Here is a 15,217-nt window from a genome sequence, read left to right as displayed (position 1 = left end):
TAAATATAATTTAATTTTCGAATTATATTTTTTTATATACATTTTTTATTTAAAAATAAATAAATAAATATATTTTTTTCCTTTTTTGGTGTGTTTTTATTTCCATTTTTATTTATTTTTTGGATTAAATTTTCAAATTATATTTTTTTTGCATCCGTTTTTTATTTTTCACTTTTAGTCATTTATTTATTTATTTAGTCATTTATTTATTTTTGAATTTGGGCAGTTTTGGTCCCCCATAGCATATAAGCTTAATAACACGTTAACACGTTACAGCCATATTATCCTGGCGTCCACTATAACAACTCAAAACGTGAGATAGCAACAAAAAAGAAATCAGAATCAGAAAAGAAAGACATTTTTCCCAGCAGAAAAAAATGAAGGTCTCAAAGGTGCCGCAAAAAAAAATCAAAAAAACACCACCAAACAAAATCTGCACAGAAAGTGCCTACCTTCTGCCATCTAGTGGAAGAGCAACCCTAACCCAGGACATATATGCAGTATATAAATATGTGTGTGTGCTTGCAGGGAGACCTTGGAGGCGAGCGGGTCCTGCAGAAGAAGTGGACCACGTTCCTCAAGGCGCAACTCTTGTGCTCGCTGCCCGATGACGGCTTCCCCTTCAACATCATCCAGGACATGTTTGTGCTGACGCCCAGCGCGGAGGACTGGAAGAAGACCGTCTTCTACGGCGTCTTCACCTCTCAGTGGTGAGTGAGCGCCGGGATCGGGGAAAAGTTTTGCGCCTTGTGCATTTCAAAATTGTCATTGCTGGTTTATGGCGTCGACAGGTACAATGGCGCCTCAGGAACGTCGGCCGTGTGTTCCTTCACGATGGCGCAGGTGGAGAAAGCGTTCGGCGGCCGATACCGGGAGGTGAACAGAGAAACTCAGCAGTGGTACACTTACAACCATCCCGTCCCTGAACCCCGGCCTGGAGCGGTGAGTCCCTCTGCTGGACAACACGTGTACTGCATACCTTCATGCCAACTTAGCACAACTTGGCAGACTACCCTCTCAACTTTTTCCAACACAAAAACACCAAACAATAAATTGAGATACTTTTGTTCAGAAAATCTTTTTTCAACTCCAAATCTCATAGATGGATATTTCATATTTTATGAATTATAGGCAACTCTACAGTACAGGCCAAAAGTTTGGACACACCTTCTTTTGCAATCGATTTCATTTATTTTCATTGTAGATTCTCACTGGAGTTATGTACGTTTTAAAAAAAATAATAGGTGAAAGAATTGAAAACGTTTTAAATTTTAGTTCCTTCAAAATAGTCACTCTTTTTGCTCTGATGATTTTTTTGCACAGTGCAAAATGTAAGAAAAAATATATAGAAAAATAAGAAAACAAAACAGAAACATTTTACAAGAACATTTTACTTAAATTAACCTGTAAGATTTTGAAAAATAAGAAAATAATACTCGGCCCATATCAACCACAGCGCTCTTGAAAATTGTATTTTTAGACTAAAAACAAGCCATGTTGACTTTTTTTTCAAGCTGTAATAAATCAAACTGGTTGTTAACACTCAATGCCAAGAGTGCTTGATCAAATAAGATAATTAAGTAATAAGTATGTTAAAATAAGCACAATGATCTTGTCTGACAATTTCATTTGAAGTACAAATAACTTGCCAGATTAAAAGAAGCAAATTCAGGTTGAATTAAAAAAAAATATAGCTTACTTAAGATTTCAGTTTTTGCAGGGTATTCCCTGCATGATGTCATGTCACCCGAAATGCTTTTTCAACAGTTTTTACCGAGTTCGGAGAGGTGAGAATTCCAAGAGTGTGCAAAGCAGTCATCAGAGCAAAGAGTTGTTTCATAATGCAATGACTGTGTCAGTAAACTGTATTTTTTATTTTATTTTTTTTCGTTTTCTGCAAAATCCCCATGAAAATAAGTTGTCAGCGCTGGACAATTGTGTCGTTATGTCACACAGCAGGTTGCACGACACGTCTGCTATAATAAGACATAAGCCGCCGTCTGTCAACTCGCACGGTCGCTCCCCGCTTTGTTTTCTTCAACACCTTAACTTGCAAATAATAAGGATTTTTACTTCCTGGAAGGAAACAAAGAGAGAGGCGTGGCACAATTCCACTTCATTACGCTTGTCGACTGCGTCTGCTTCATCCGCACGCTACTGAAAACAAACATCGGCAACAGCCAAACTCTTTGGCTTTGAAATTTTTCATGAATTTGGCAAAAGATAGCCAATTGTTCAAAAAAGAGGCTTCAAGCTGTTTACTGTCAAAACGAGATTCAGGTACACCTTGTGCATTTGAAACAAACACTTAGCTTTGCCTTTGAGGCCGCAAGCTTAGTGCTAATGCTAACTGTCAAAACGATATTTAGACATTGTGCTCTTGAAACAAACACTTAGCTTTGCCTTTAAGTCCGCAAGCTAGGTGCTAATGCTAATTCTCAAAACGATATTTACACCTTGTGCATTTTGAAACACACTTAGCTTAGCCTTTGAACCACAACCTAAGTGTTAGCACTTAGAGATTTACACTTTGTGCATTTGAAGAAAAAAAACACTTAGGTTAACCTTTGAGTCTGCAAGCTAAGTGCCAATGCTAACTGTCAAAACGATATTTACACCTTGTGCATTTGGGGGAAAAAAACTAAACGCTTAGCTTAGCCTTTGAGTCCACAAGCTAAGTGCTAATGCTAACTGTCAAACCAACCTTGTGCATTTGGAAAAAAACAACAACACTTAGCTTAGCCTTTGAGTCCACAAGCTAAGTGCTAATGCTAACTGTCAAAACAACCTTGTGCATTTGGAAAAAAACAACAACACTTAACTTAGCCTTTGAGTCCACAAGCTAAGTGCTAATGCTAAGTGTCAAAACAACCTTGTGCATTTGAAAAAAACAACAACACTTAGCTTAGCCTTTGAGTCCACAAGCTAAGTGCTAATGCTAACTGTCAAAACAACCTTGTGCATTTGAAAAAAACAACAACACTTAGCTTAGCCTTTGAGTCCACAAGCTAAGTGCTAATGCTAACTGTCAAAACAACCTTGTGCATTTGGAAAAAAACAACAACACTTAACTTAGCCTTTGAGTCCACAAGCTAAGTGCTAATGCTAAGTGTCAAAACAACCTTGTGCATTTGAAAAAAACAACAACACTTAGCTTAGCCTTTGAGTCCACAAGCTAAGTGCTAATGCTAACTGTCAAAACAACCTTGTGCATTTGAAAAAAACAACAACACTTAGCTTAGCCTTTGAGTCCACAAGCTAAGTGCTAATGCTAACTGTCAAAACAACCTTGTGCATTTGGAAAAAAACAACAACACTTAACTTAGCCTTTGAGTCCACAAGCTAAGTGCTAATGCTAAGTGTCAAAACAACCTTGTGCATTTGAAAAAAACAACAACACTTAGCTTAGCCTTTGAGTCCACAAGCTAAGTGCTAATGCTAACTGTCAAAACAACCTTGTGCATTTGAAAAAAACAACAACACTTAGCTTAGCCTTTGAGCCCACAAGCTATGGGGAAACCATTTTAAAGGGCAACAAAGATGCTTCCCAACAGTATAAAATGTATTTGCCAGCAAGTAAACTACCGAAAGACAAACGTACTGACTTTTTAGTGTGATGTTTATGTGATGTTTGTGTATGATCGATTTCATTCATCAATACAAGAGAAATGTCTCCAAAAGGAGCCAATTCAAGAGAAAGCTTGTCGTCGTTGTTCTTTCCCGCTGGCAGTGCATCACCAACGCGGCCCGCAAACAAGGCGTCCTGTCATCGCTGCACATGCCGGACAAGGTGCTGAATTTTGTCAAAGACCACTTCCTGATGGACAACGTGCTCCGCAGCCAACCCCTGCTGCTGAAACGCCACGCTCGCTACACGCAGATCGCCGTCCATCAAGTGGTGGCGGCGCGCAAGGCCTACCACGTGCTCTTCATTGGCACAGGTAGACGCGGTTATGTCATGGCTGCTTTTCACGAGGGAGTCATTCGCACCCATGTCATGAAACGTCGACTTGAATGCTTGCCTTCACAAGAATGTCAAAGATGAATACAGTGGCGCCTTGAGGCTATTTTTCGCTTTGACTTGTGAGCAAAAATTTGAGATCCGATTAGTGTGAACTATGGCTATAATAGTTTTTATTTCATTTGGACGTTTCTTTTTAAATTCAGGACATTCTGGTTAGTTTTTAAAGCACATTTGTGACTTTTCATTGTTTTTTATTTTTTGAAAATGCTTCGTTTTAGTTATTAGTTTTAGTATTTATTTTTTTTATATATGGGTTATATTTCATGTGCAAGATATTTGTCATTTTTTTAATAGCTTTTATTAGTTTTAGTATTAGTTTAAGTTTTTCCAATATGTATATAGGGTATATTTCAAGTGCAAGATATTTTTTTTAAGTTTTTAGTTTTTATTAGTTTTAATATCAGTTAGTTTTTAATACATGTGTTATATTTCAAGGGCAAGATATTAAAAAACTAAATTTCAGTTTTTATTAGTTTTAAGGTTGTTGTTTTTTAAATATATGGGGTATATTTCAAGTGCAAGATTTTTATTTTTATTTTTTAAGTTTTTTATTAGTTTTGGTATCAATCTAAGGTTTTTAATATATGGGTTATATTTCAAGTGCAACATATTAAAAAAAAGTCAAGTTCAGTTTTTTTTAGTTTTAGTATTACATTTTTTTAAATATATGGGTTATATTTCAAGTGCAAGATAATTTTTTTAAAAGTTTTTATTAGTTTTAGTATAAGTTTAAGTGTTTTTTTTATATATGTGTATAGGGTATATTTCAAGTGCAAGATATTTTTTTTAAGTTTTTCATTTTTATTAGTTTTAATATCAGTTTGTTTTTAATACATGTGTTATATTTCAAGTGCAAGATATTAAAAAACTAAATTTCAGTTTTTATTAGTTTTAAGGTTGTTGTTTTTTAAATATATGGGGTATATTTCAAGTGCAAGAATTTATTTTTTTTTAAGTTTTTTATTAGTTTTGGTATCAATCTAAGGTTTTTAATATATGGGTTATATTTCAAGTGCAACATATTTAAAAAAAGTCAAGTTCAGTTTTTTTTAGTTTTAGTATTAATTTTTTTTAAGTATATGGGTTATATTTCAAGTGCAAAATAATTTTTTTTAAAGTTTTTATTAGTTTTAGTATAAGTTTAAGTGTTTTTTTTATATATGTGTATAGGGTATATTTCAAGTGCAAGATATTTTTTTTAAGTTTTTCATTTTTATTAGTTTTAATATCAGTTAGTTTTTAATACATGTGTTATATTTCAAGTGCAAGATATTAAAAAACTAAATTTCAGTTTTTATTAGTTTTAAGGTTGTTGTTTTTTAAATATATGGGGTATATTTCAAGTGCAAGATTTTTATTTATTTTTTTTAAGTTTTTTATTAGTTTTGGTATCAATCTAAGGTTTTTAATATATGGGTTATATTTCAAGTGCAACATATTAAAAAAAAATCAAGTTCAGTTTTTTTTAGTTTTAGTATTAAATTTTTTTAAATATATGGGTTATATTTCAAGTGCAAGATAATTTTTTTTAAAGTTTTTATTAGTTTTAGTATAAGTTTAAGTGTTTTTTTATATATGTATATAGGGTATATTTCAAGTGCAAGATATTTTTTTTAAGTTTTTCATTTTTATTAGTTTTAATATCAGTTAGTTTTTAATACATGTTATATTTCAAGTGCAAGATATTAAAAAACTAAATTTCAGTTTTTATTAGTTTTTAAGGTTGTTGTTTTTTAAATATATGGGGTATATTTCAAGTGCAAGATTATTATTTTTTTTTTAAGTTTTTTATTAGTTTTGGTATCAATCTAAGGTTTTTAATATATGGGTTATATTTCAAGTGCAACATATTAAAAAAAAGTCAAGTTCAGTTTTTTTTAGTTTTAGTATTAAATTTTTTTAAATATATGGGTTATATTTCAAGTGCAAGATAATTTTTTTTAAAGTTTTTATTAGTTTTAGTATAAGTTTAAGTGTTTTTTTTATATATGTCTATAGGGTATATTTCAAGTGCAAATGAATAAATTTAAACAACTCAAAAATTTGTAATAATATATATATATTTTTTTACAATTATGCTGATTTTGTAATTGTGGAGTGTAATAATTGAAATTGTACCCGGTAATTGAATTTCGATTAATTACACAGCCCTGTTTTGAGTAAATAAATTTAGGTTGTATCTCAAGACACTATGTATTTTTTTTTTTTAAAATGCTACATTTGAAGAACAACCCCCAAAACGTCTGTTTGTTGTTGTGGAAGCGACTCTTATTTCCAAACATGATGAAAATGTCTTTTCCAAAGCGAGGAAGCGAACCAAAAATGTTCTGGCTTCATTTCAAGTCACGAGTTGAATTGCTGCATTTAAAGACGAACGTCTTCCTTTGCAGATGACGGCCGACTCCATAAAGCCTTGAGCGTGAAGAACAAGATGCACATCATCGAGGAGCTGGTGCTCTTCCGGGATTCGCAGCCCGTGCAGCGCATCCAACTGGACTCGGAGAAGGTAAAGCGGCCGCTCGCCCGCCCGAGTGACGAGCGCAGCGAATGCATTCGTCGGCAATTTGGCTGCTCGATGAGGTGTGAGTGAGGTTCGCCGAAAGGAGAGTTTGCGTTAAGTGAGCTCATGACGTGAGGCGGACTGCAAACATCTGCATGTGGGAAACTTCTTGCATTTTACACGCAACCTTAAATCTGCGCGTACTGAGTTTGGATACAACTCAGACACCGATGATGTACCGTATGTAGTTACCGAACAGTGGATGAAAAAGTCTACACACCCCCGTTGAAAAGAATCGAAATCAGAGGAATCAAAAGAACGGGAAGCCTGGCGGTTTGCTAGTTAGCGCGTCAATTTTCTTAGATGGGGGGGAAAAAAAATAAAATGGGGAAGGAGGGAGGAGGAGCCAGGTTTGTGTGTTTTTGCGTGGAATTTTCGTCTTTTTTGGGGGTCGTCAAAAAATTGACTAACTATAATAAAAACTGACAAGCATGATTGGAACTGGACTATATGGAAGAGGATTAGGGCCAGTGAAGAGAGAGAAAAAAAAAGTTTGGCAGGATTCTCACTTTATTCTCAGAACTCTGATTTTAAAGTCAGAATTCTCACTTTAAAGTTAGAATTCCGATTTTAAAGTCAGAATTCTCACTTTGAAGTCAGAATTCTTAGATTAAAGTCAGAAACCTGCCACCCTTTCTTTTTCTCTTCACTGGCCCTAATCCTCTTCCATACGTTAAGAAAAATGTTTATTTATTAATTTTTTTTGCGTGGAATTTTCTTCTTCTTTTGGGATCGTAACAAAAAAAAAAAAACAATTGCGAAGCCCTGTATTAACTCTTTGACTGCCAAAAACGTTAAATAACGTTTAGTAAAATCCTATGGAGGAGTGCCAAAGACGTTAAAAGACGTTTGTTTCAAAACAGAGGTGAAACTAACCATTTTCTATTGTTGATTACTGAAAAACGGAATAAGGTAGAAACAAACTTTTTTTTCTGATGAAAGATGAGAGTCCAATCTTTCATTTGGTAGTATGTGTGTTTCCATAGTCCAAACACATAATTTTCTATGGACCTTGAAAGATCAGTCAAAATGCTTAAAATCGGCTGGCACTGGGGACAACCTGTTTCTGAAAACGTCTGGCAGTCAAAGAGTTAAATTCATCATTATTTTAAACTTTAAACCCAGCAACTGATATTTCTGTCCCACTTGTGTCTTTTCTCGACAGGGTCTTCTGTATGTTTCCACTTTCTCCGAACTGGTGGAGGTCCCACTCGCTAACTGCACTAATTACCCGAGCTGCGGGGAGTGCGTCCTCTCCAGGGACCCGTACTGCGCCTGGAATGGCCGACAGTGCGTTGATGTCAGACGGGCTCCGCCAAGCAAGTGAGTACGCGCCCGTCTGTTGTCGTTGGTTTTGTTGCTGCTCGCGCCCTGAAGGCAGACATTTCCATGATCATTTTTCCATAACAGGAAAGTTGTGTTTGACGGCGCTGTTTGTTTTTCTAGTGCGCTGCAGCAGGATGTGGACAACGCAGACGCTTCAGCCGTTTGCAACAAGACAACGGCTAGCGCACGCTTTGCCAAGTCGGCACATGCACGTAAGTCGGCTGGATTTGACTTCCACATTCATCGAGAAGGACGTCTTCTGCTCTTCTCTGTCCAACTATTTATGACATCAACGGTCGATTTCTTGATAGTTATTATTTTTATCCAAAACAAAAATCCTAAATCTTTTGGGAAGTATGTTGGCAGTGCAACCCCAAGCAGCCGTGTCGTAATTTGCAGTTCAGCTCACTTGCTTTTTGCTCATTGGAAGTACGCGACACTATTGGTGTCCAAACTACGGCCCCGGGGCCATTTGTGGCCCACCGTCCACTTTTTAGTGAAAATTAGAATTAGAAAATGATAATTTTGAGTTAAAGTTCCTTTAATGCCACCATTTTTTTTCAACGTGCGATTAATGAGCGCCCCTTACTTGGAAAGTCGGCACTGGGGGAATTCCAGTCGCAACACAGCAGACACGTCCATGTCAAAATTTTGCAGTAATAAATGTTAACAATAATGCATATATTTGTGGAGACTGGGGGCAAGTTGTATTTTACAATTTGTAAAATGTGCAGAAATATTAATATATTTAATATCCATTTTTATTTTCACTTTTATGTATGTTTTTTTTTTTGTGGCATTTTTGGCAACCTTATTCTAGTGGGATACAGGACTGCGACCCACTCAAAAAAAAAAAAAATTAATAACATTATGGCATCTTTAACAGAAATCCTTGAGGTAGGACTATAACTGATTGATTGGGTTTACCATTTTTTTAATAGGTTAAAGTAAAAAAAAAAGTGTCTCTTGCATCTTTCTATTTTTCTTTCATGCCGTCTAAGTCAGCGTCGGTCTCTCGGCAGGGCCGTCCTCTTGCCAGGTGATCGTCATCCCGGCCAACACTTTCCAAGTGCTGCCTTGCAAGCTGCGCTCCAATCTGGCCGAGAGGTTGTGGGTGTTCAGCGAGACGTCGGCCCACTTCCATTACCCCGGCTCGGAGGGGGGTCTGGTGGTGGTGGCCCAGGCGGACGGCCAGGAGACCTACGAGTGCTGGTCGGTGGAGGAAGGCTTCCGGCAGCTGCTGGCCAACTACTGCGTGCGGGGCCAGGCCAAGCGTGAGAGCAGCACCCCCGCGGGTCGCACCCGCGTCGCGGCCGCCTCGCAAGACCACTTGGTCATCCTGCCCGGCGAGGCCCGCTCGCCGCAGATCAACACCAAGACCTACTGGAACGAGCTCATCGTGGTGTGCGCCCTCCTGGCCTTCTCCCTGCTGGTCTTCTCGCTTTTCGTCATCTACCGAAACCGCGACCACATGAAGTCCATGCTCAAGGAGGGCGAGTGCCCCAACATGCAACAGAAGAAGCCGCGGATGGCGGCCAAGCCCGCCGAGAACTTGCCGCTCAACGGCAACGCCGTGGCCGCCTCGGCGGCGGACCACAAAGGCTACCAGACGCTGCACGACAACTACACGTGCGGAACGCCCCCGCACGAGTGCTCGTCGCCGGAAAACGGCAACTCCGAGTCGGAAGCGAGGCCTCTGGACTTGCAGGACAGCCGCGTGGAGATCTCCGACACCAGCCCGCGCCCTCGAGTCAGACTGGGATCTGAGATTAAAGACTCGGTGGTGTAAAGACTCAAATCAACCAGAGGTGCCAAATCCAGGCCTAGAAAGTAAAAATCCTGCCACAGTTTGGCTTTAGCCTCAGGTGCTAGTTAGCTAGCTCTCTAGCTAGTTCCCATGGTGCTGGTTTACCTGCTAGGGAGCTAGCTAGCTAGCTAGCACCCATAGTGCTCGTTTACCTGCTAGGGAGCTAAACTGAGGCAGAGTTTTTACTTTCTGGACTTGGATTTTGCACCTCTGAAATCAGCGCGAGATGAACGCGTGCCTGCTGACAGACACGACAGCGTCTTCATCGATCACACACCTTTTGCACTTTGTTCTCGTTTGTGCTCTTCCTGTGGTCCATGAACGTTTCTTTTGTGCATTGGGAGCGCACTGACTGCCTTCAGACATGTGGTGCTTTCGCATAACAGAATGTAAGTTGTGCTGGCAGACCTGCGCCAAGGCCAAAATAAGGAAGTCAAAAAAACAGGTGACACTCCTTACAGTTGTAACATGATCTCACCCGTGACAAAACGTCACACGCGCGCACGCACGCACGCCCCGCAGGATTTAAGAAAAGCACTCGGCAGTGTTGCCTCTCAGTCCGTCCTTAATCTTTACACTTTGATGAACGTGTTCACACTCACAGATGAGAAGTTGCGCCGTCTCTTTTATTTGTCTGCCATCAAGAGCCGATACCCTTCACTGAGGCTATGCACTATCTACTGTACTGTAGCAAGGTCAACTCACAACACATCGTGTCAAGATGACAGGCGAGGGGGTCAAATAAAAAATAAAGTAAAAAAGCCTCATTCGGTTTCTTCATTTTCACGCCTAAGACTATGGGATTCCATTAATGCCAAAAATATGTCTGTGTTATCGAACGCTGACCTGTCCTTGTGTCCATGCTAAGTATATGTACATGCCTATGCTAGTGCATATGCTACGAGCATATGCTACGGGTGTATGCTAACTGTTGTTGGACAATGTCGTTGATATTTGTTAGCTTGTGTCCTCCTGATGTGCCATTATGACAACGTGGTTATGCTTTGGTACCGTGGTGGCACCGGACGCGGCGCCCGTACTGGTACTCTTGCTTCCAGATGGGCTCAGAGAGCTCCGTTGGCCGAGGACGGCATGCGACGCCATCTTGAATCGGCAAAGTACGTTACGTTAAAGTACGTTAATGGGGCGTAACGTACTTTGTCGATTGGAACTAGCGTAGCATGTCGTCCTCGACTCCTTGGCACTTAGCATATACAACTAGCATAGACGCGTACATAGACACCTAGCATATGCACTAGCATATGCACCCATCATAGGCATGTATATTTACACTTAGTATGGACGCAAGGACAGTTCAACGTTCGATAACACAGACATATGTCACCCATAGACATAAGACAACATATTTTTGGCAATCATGGAACCCCATATAGAACTAAAATGTAACATTGGTTGTGTTTAAGTCATTCAGAGAACAGTTGTGCTGTCGGTTGGCATGGGCGGGAATCACATTCTAAAATGTAAACAAAAATATCGCGGTTTTGGCAATTACAGCTCTGAAACGTAGTATTTTACCAATTGAATAAAATAAAAATGTAGTAGGCTACAACAGTAAGAGTACTTCCTCATCTCCGCCTTTTGAAGTAGCTAGCATGATAGCTAGCTCATTATCTGGTGCCTTGAGATACGAGTGACCCAACTCACGAGTTGTTTGAGATTACGAGGCACCATTCGGATCGTGTTTTGCGCGCACTTGAGATATGAGCGCTGTTTGGTCACAGTAAACTCAATTCAACTTACTTCGCAATAAGAAGCAGTTGTTCAAGTAGGGAATATTTCATAAAAAAAAAAAAATTCTTAAGATGTTTAATTCCACTTCAAGTGAAGTTCAGTGTCAAACATAAACATAGAACGAAGAGTAGTAGGCCTACATGTTGCTGCTAGCTTAATGCTAACAAAAATGGAAAATGCCATTAACATGCTAGCGGTTAACATTGATCGTTGTGAATATTTGAACACAAACGGTGAATTAACCGGCGGTATATCTTGAAACTTGTAACCGGCCCATGCTTAGAACCTCCACCTCGATTGTAACGCACCAAAAATCCCCACTGTATGAAGAATATGCATTGTTATCAAAAGTATTGCTTTTGTTTTTGTTTTGTTTTGTTTGCCCCAATAATGACCTAACAAAGGGATTAGAAACATGTTCAGGTATGGAACTATGCAGTCTATGCAAAAGCACATCATGACAAGTGACGTAATCTCCTCCTCGTAAGCACAATTGCGCAATCATCACCATCAGATCAGTGAGACTGCAACACTCACTCATGCAATAATAACTGTACGGTATGTACTGTATGCAGGTAACATGATTCCAGAGGGTCCAACACAGTCATTCTTCTTTGATATATACAACATGTAGATGTGGCCAAATGGATGTTTTTTTTTGTCATGTTTGCAAAGGGAAATAATACATCTTTTGTGTATTCATGATCTGCTTACGTATCGAACCCATGAAAGAAATCACTTCTTATACACTCAAAGGTCACTCACTAATTATAATCAGTCATGCAGCATTGTATTATTTTTTTTTAAAGTATTTACATTTACAACGGCGTATTAGGCCCACGTATGAATTCGTCGCGAGAAAAAACTTGTCAGATTTGTGAGAAAAAAAACTCAGAAACTTACAAGAAATACACATAGTGTACTACTTGTATGTTTGTACCTTTCGGTCGGGTTTTCAAAAAAAGGAGAGTAATGACTTTAATCATATCATGTTAAGCATTCGCACTTTGAAGCGTAGGTCCACACCCTGATGATCAAGCATTTCAATTAATTTGTTAAAAATATATATTTACTTGAACATTTATGTTTCCAGAATTATTATTTACACATTCATACATTTTGGTATTTTTTTTTGTACAAGTAGCTAAATCGATGTGTGGAATCTGCTGCTCTCCGTCATTCACTTGCATTTACCTTAAGAATGCCAGCTTCTGATTGGCTAGTGTTAATCAGCTGATCAGGGGATCAGGAAGTGTTGTCGCTCTCGCTCACTGATCTGAATATATGACTGGATATCCAATAGCCCGTGCAAGCCGTTGAAGTCACAGGGCAGCCATCTTGCTCCTCCCATCTCACGAGCATACTACTGTATAAACTATACGGTATACGTACAGGTATGCCGAGAAACGTTTCTTCTTGGGAGGAGCAACATGGGGGCCTCGCGATTTCAAAAGTCTTGGCCTATCGGCCATCCAGTCATATATTCAGATCAGTGCTCTAGCTGCCGTCGTTTTTTGACAAGTTACGTTGAAATTAAGAATGAATCCGTGTCCATCCTGCCTTTTCATTTTATAAACAGTGTCCCATTAACCAACAACAAATCCTCACGTTACACTATAGCTACGCTACGTGTATTTCTCGTAAGATTTTTTTTCTCTCGCAAATCTGCCACTTTATTAGTCGCAATAAAGTGGCACAGTAAATTTGCGAGTTTTTTTTCCGAATATTGACCCCGCCCTCTAAAAAAATATATATTTATACGAGGCCTTAATACGCCGTCGTAGAAATTGACGGCGAGATGAAAAGAGTCTATTACGCCTTAGTGAGTTGCAAGTCACGGCTTTGACAATAAATCTGCCGTTTGGGAGAATAATTGCCTTTTGGGGACTCAAATCTGGAGACGTGCCTCTTGGGATCTTCAGACTAACCAGGTAACCAACGACAGAGCTGGAAGCTCACTGCTCTGACATAAGAGTGAGTACGTCATTACTACTGTCACCATTGTACAGCATTGGCTCATGATGTGGTTTTGTTATTTTTGTTTATGCGTCAGCGGCTTTCCCCTCCATCAGGAACTCGATCTTTGTGGTGTAGCAAACAAATAACCGCTGGCTGATTGAAATATGTCAAAGGTAGATAAGCGTAGTGTTACATTTCTTACCAATGGCACTGCAAAACTGTGTGTGGGAATAATGGCCAGCTCAATCACGCAGAAGGAGCTTCTGTTTTGACTGTTATTGGAAAGTAAACAAAAGGCAGCCGTTGGTGGCTTGGGCAATATTAAAAAGAAAAGAAAAATTTGAAAAGCATTCTTGAGAGCGACAGTCAGTGGGTCTGTATTTCAAAAATGGTTATTGAGCCAAGATACATATTTTGCATGGGCCAAAAACTCAAGGCACACCACCAAACAAAAAGGTTATACACTGGCGCCTTGAGATACAAGTGACCTGACTTACGATTTTTTTTTAAAGATATGAGCAATCTTTCATTTTTTTTGCTTTGACCTGGAAGCAAAAATCTGAGATACGAGCACTGTTGAACTCCAAGAAATGTACTGTTAAACCAAACTTTTTTGTATTTTAAAAAACAGAACTTTGCCTTAACAGCCACTAGCTTAATGCTAACACACATTGGAAAACCCCTTACTTAGACAGGCTAACAAAACTGGCATCGGTGTTGCACCTTTATGTAACGGATATTTGAGCACAAATGAAAGGTGCGATACATGTAGTCAGACAATATGACAATACTCGCAGGCATATATTCTTTATCCTGTGCAAAGAACCGTTTTTGGGGAGGTGGGAACGGTTTAATTGCATTTCCATTTGTTTCAATGGAGAAAGACAATTTGAGATACTGGCTTTGACTTACAAGCATGACCATGGGATGAATTGTATCTCAAGGCACCACTGCAATAATGATCTCGGCTCAATTCACTCACAACATTACTTTAGTGTGAAATCTGTTGAGTTGAACACAAAGCTGTTCTGTTGTATAAATGAAAACGTGAGTACACAGGTTTATTGCACCTTCTGCCACCTAGTGGAAGAGCATTTAATTGTTCTGCCCGTCACTATACGTCGCTGGGATAGAACATGAAACATTTGTAGTAATTAAATAGTCATTTTGGACCAATTAAGTGGCGTTGGATAATTTCCATAGCACACCTCAAGGCACAGTTGAGAAAATTAACCACTATTATTAGGCCTTTCCATGTATCGTAATGGAAAAGGTCTTTATGTACATGTTTTGTAAATTCAGCTGCCAGTGTAAAAAAAATAAATGGTGAAATGTATTTTTTTGTATTATAATTCACTGTTGTGTTCCTTCATTTATTTTGTATTGTATATAAAAAGGCACTTTATTTTCCATTTTCCAAATAAAGATCAAATCGATACTTTCTTAAAAGGAGGAATGTGTCGTGAAACTTTGTGTGAAAAGGCGCGTGGTATTGGCGGAAGTAGTAAGTTGTTTGGGGCTGCGTGCGCGCGCTTCATTATGACGTCACAGGAAAAACCCCAAAAGGTTGTAGCCTGAAGCGGAACTTATGTTCAATGTTAAGGTTTTTGTTTGTTTGCTTGCTTTTGTACGTTTTTGTTTTTGTACGTTTTTGTTTTTGTACCTGTAGTTCTGAATAATGGTTACTTGAAAAAAAAAATCGTTATGCCATTAAAAAAATAAGTAAATATTGCAGACTAAAAATAAAATAATATTAAATTGTTCAGAATATTCTGACGTTAAAAAACGA

At 38.6% G+C, this 15,217-nt stretch overlaps 1 protein-coding gene across 2 annotated transcripts in view; it reads left to right on the top strand.

The window, feature by feature from the left end:
- LOC144053568 (semaphorin-4B-like) overlaps positions 1 to 14,880 on the top strand; it is a 65,155-nt gene extending 50,275 nt beyond the window's left edge. For both annotated transcript variants that reach the window (XM_077568143.1, XM_077568142.1), the window contains exons 9-15: positions 529 to 710; positions 792 to 942; positions 3,731 to 3,941; positions 6,415 to 6,530; positions 7,750 to 7,907; positions 8,031 to 8,122; positions 8,933 to 14,880. In XM_077568143.1, the coding sequence (XP_077424269.1) occupies positions 529 to 710; positions 792 to 942; positions 3,731 to 3,941; positions 6,415 to 6,530; positions 7,750 to 7,907; positions 8,031 to 8,122; positions 8,933 to 9,699 (1,677 nt within the window). In that variant the 3' untranslated portion in view covers positions 9,700 to 14,880. The remainder of the gene's footprint in view (positions 1 to 528; positions 711 to 791; positions 943 to 3,730; positions 3,942 to 6,414; positions 6,531 to 7,749; positions 7,908 to 8,030; positions 8,123 to 8,932) is intronic.
- The last annotated feature ends 337 nt before the right edge of the window (positions 14,881 to 15,217 follow it).

Source organism: Vanacampus margaritifer, chromosome 6 (assembly GCF_051991255.1).
Source record: "Vanacampus margaritifer isolate UIUO_Vmar chromosome 6, RoL_Vmar_1.0, whole genome shotgun sequence".
Classification (NCBI taxonomy): Eukaryota; Metazoa; Chordata; class Actinopteri; order Syngnathiformes; family Syngnathidae; genus Vanacampus; species Vanacampus margaritifer.
The sequence above is the reverse complement of the archived record's forward strand: the minus strand, read 5'-3'. Positions and strand labels throughout refer to the sequence as shown.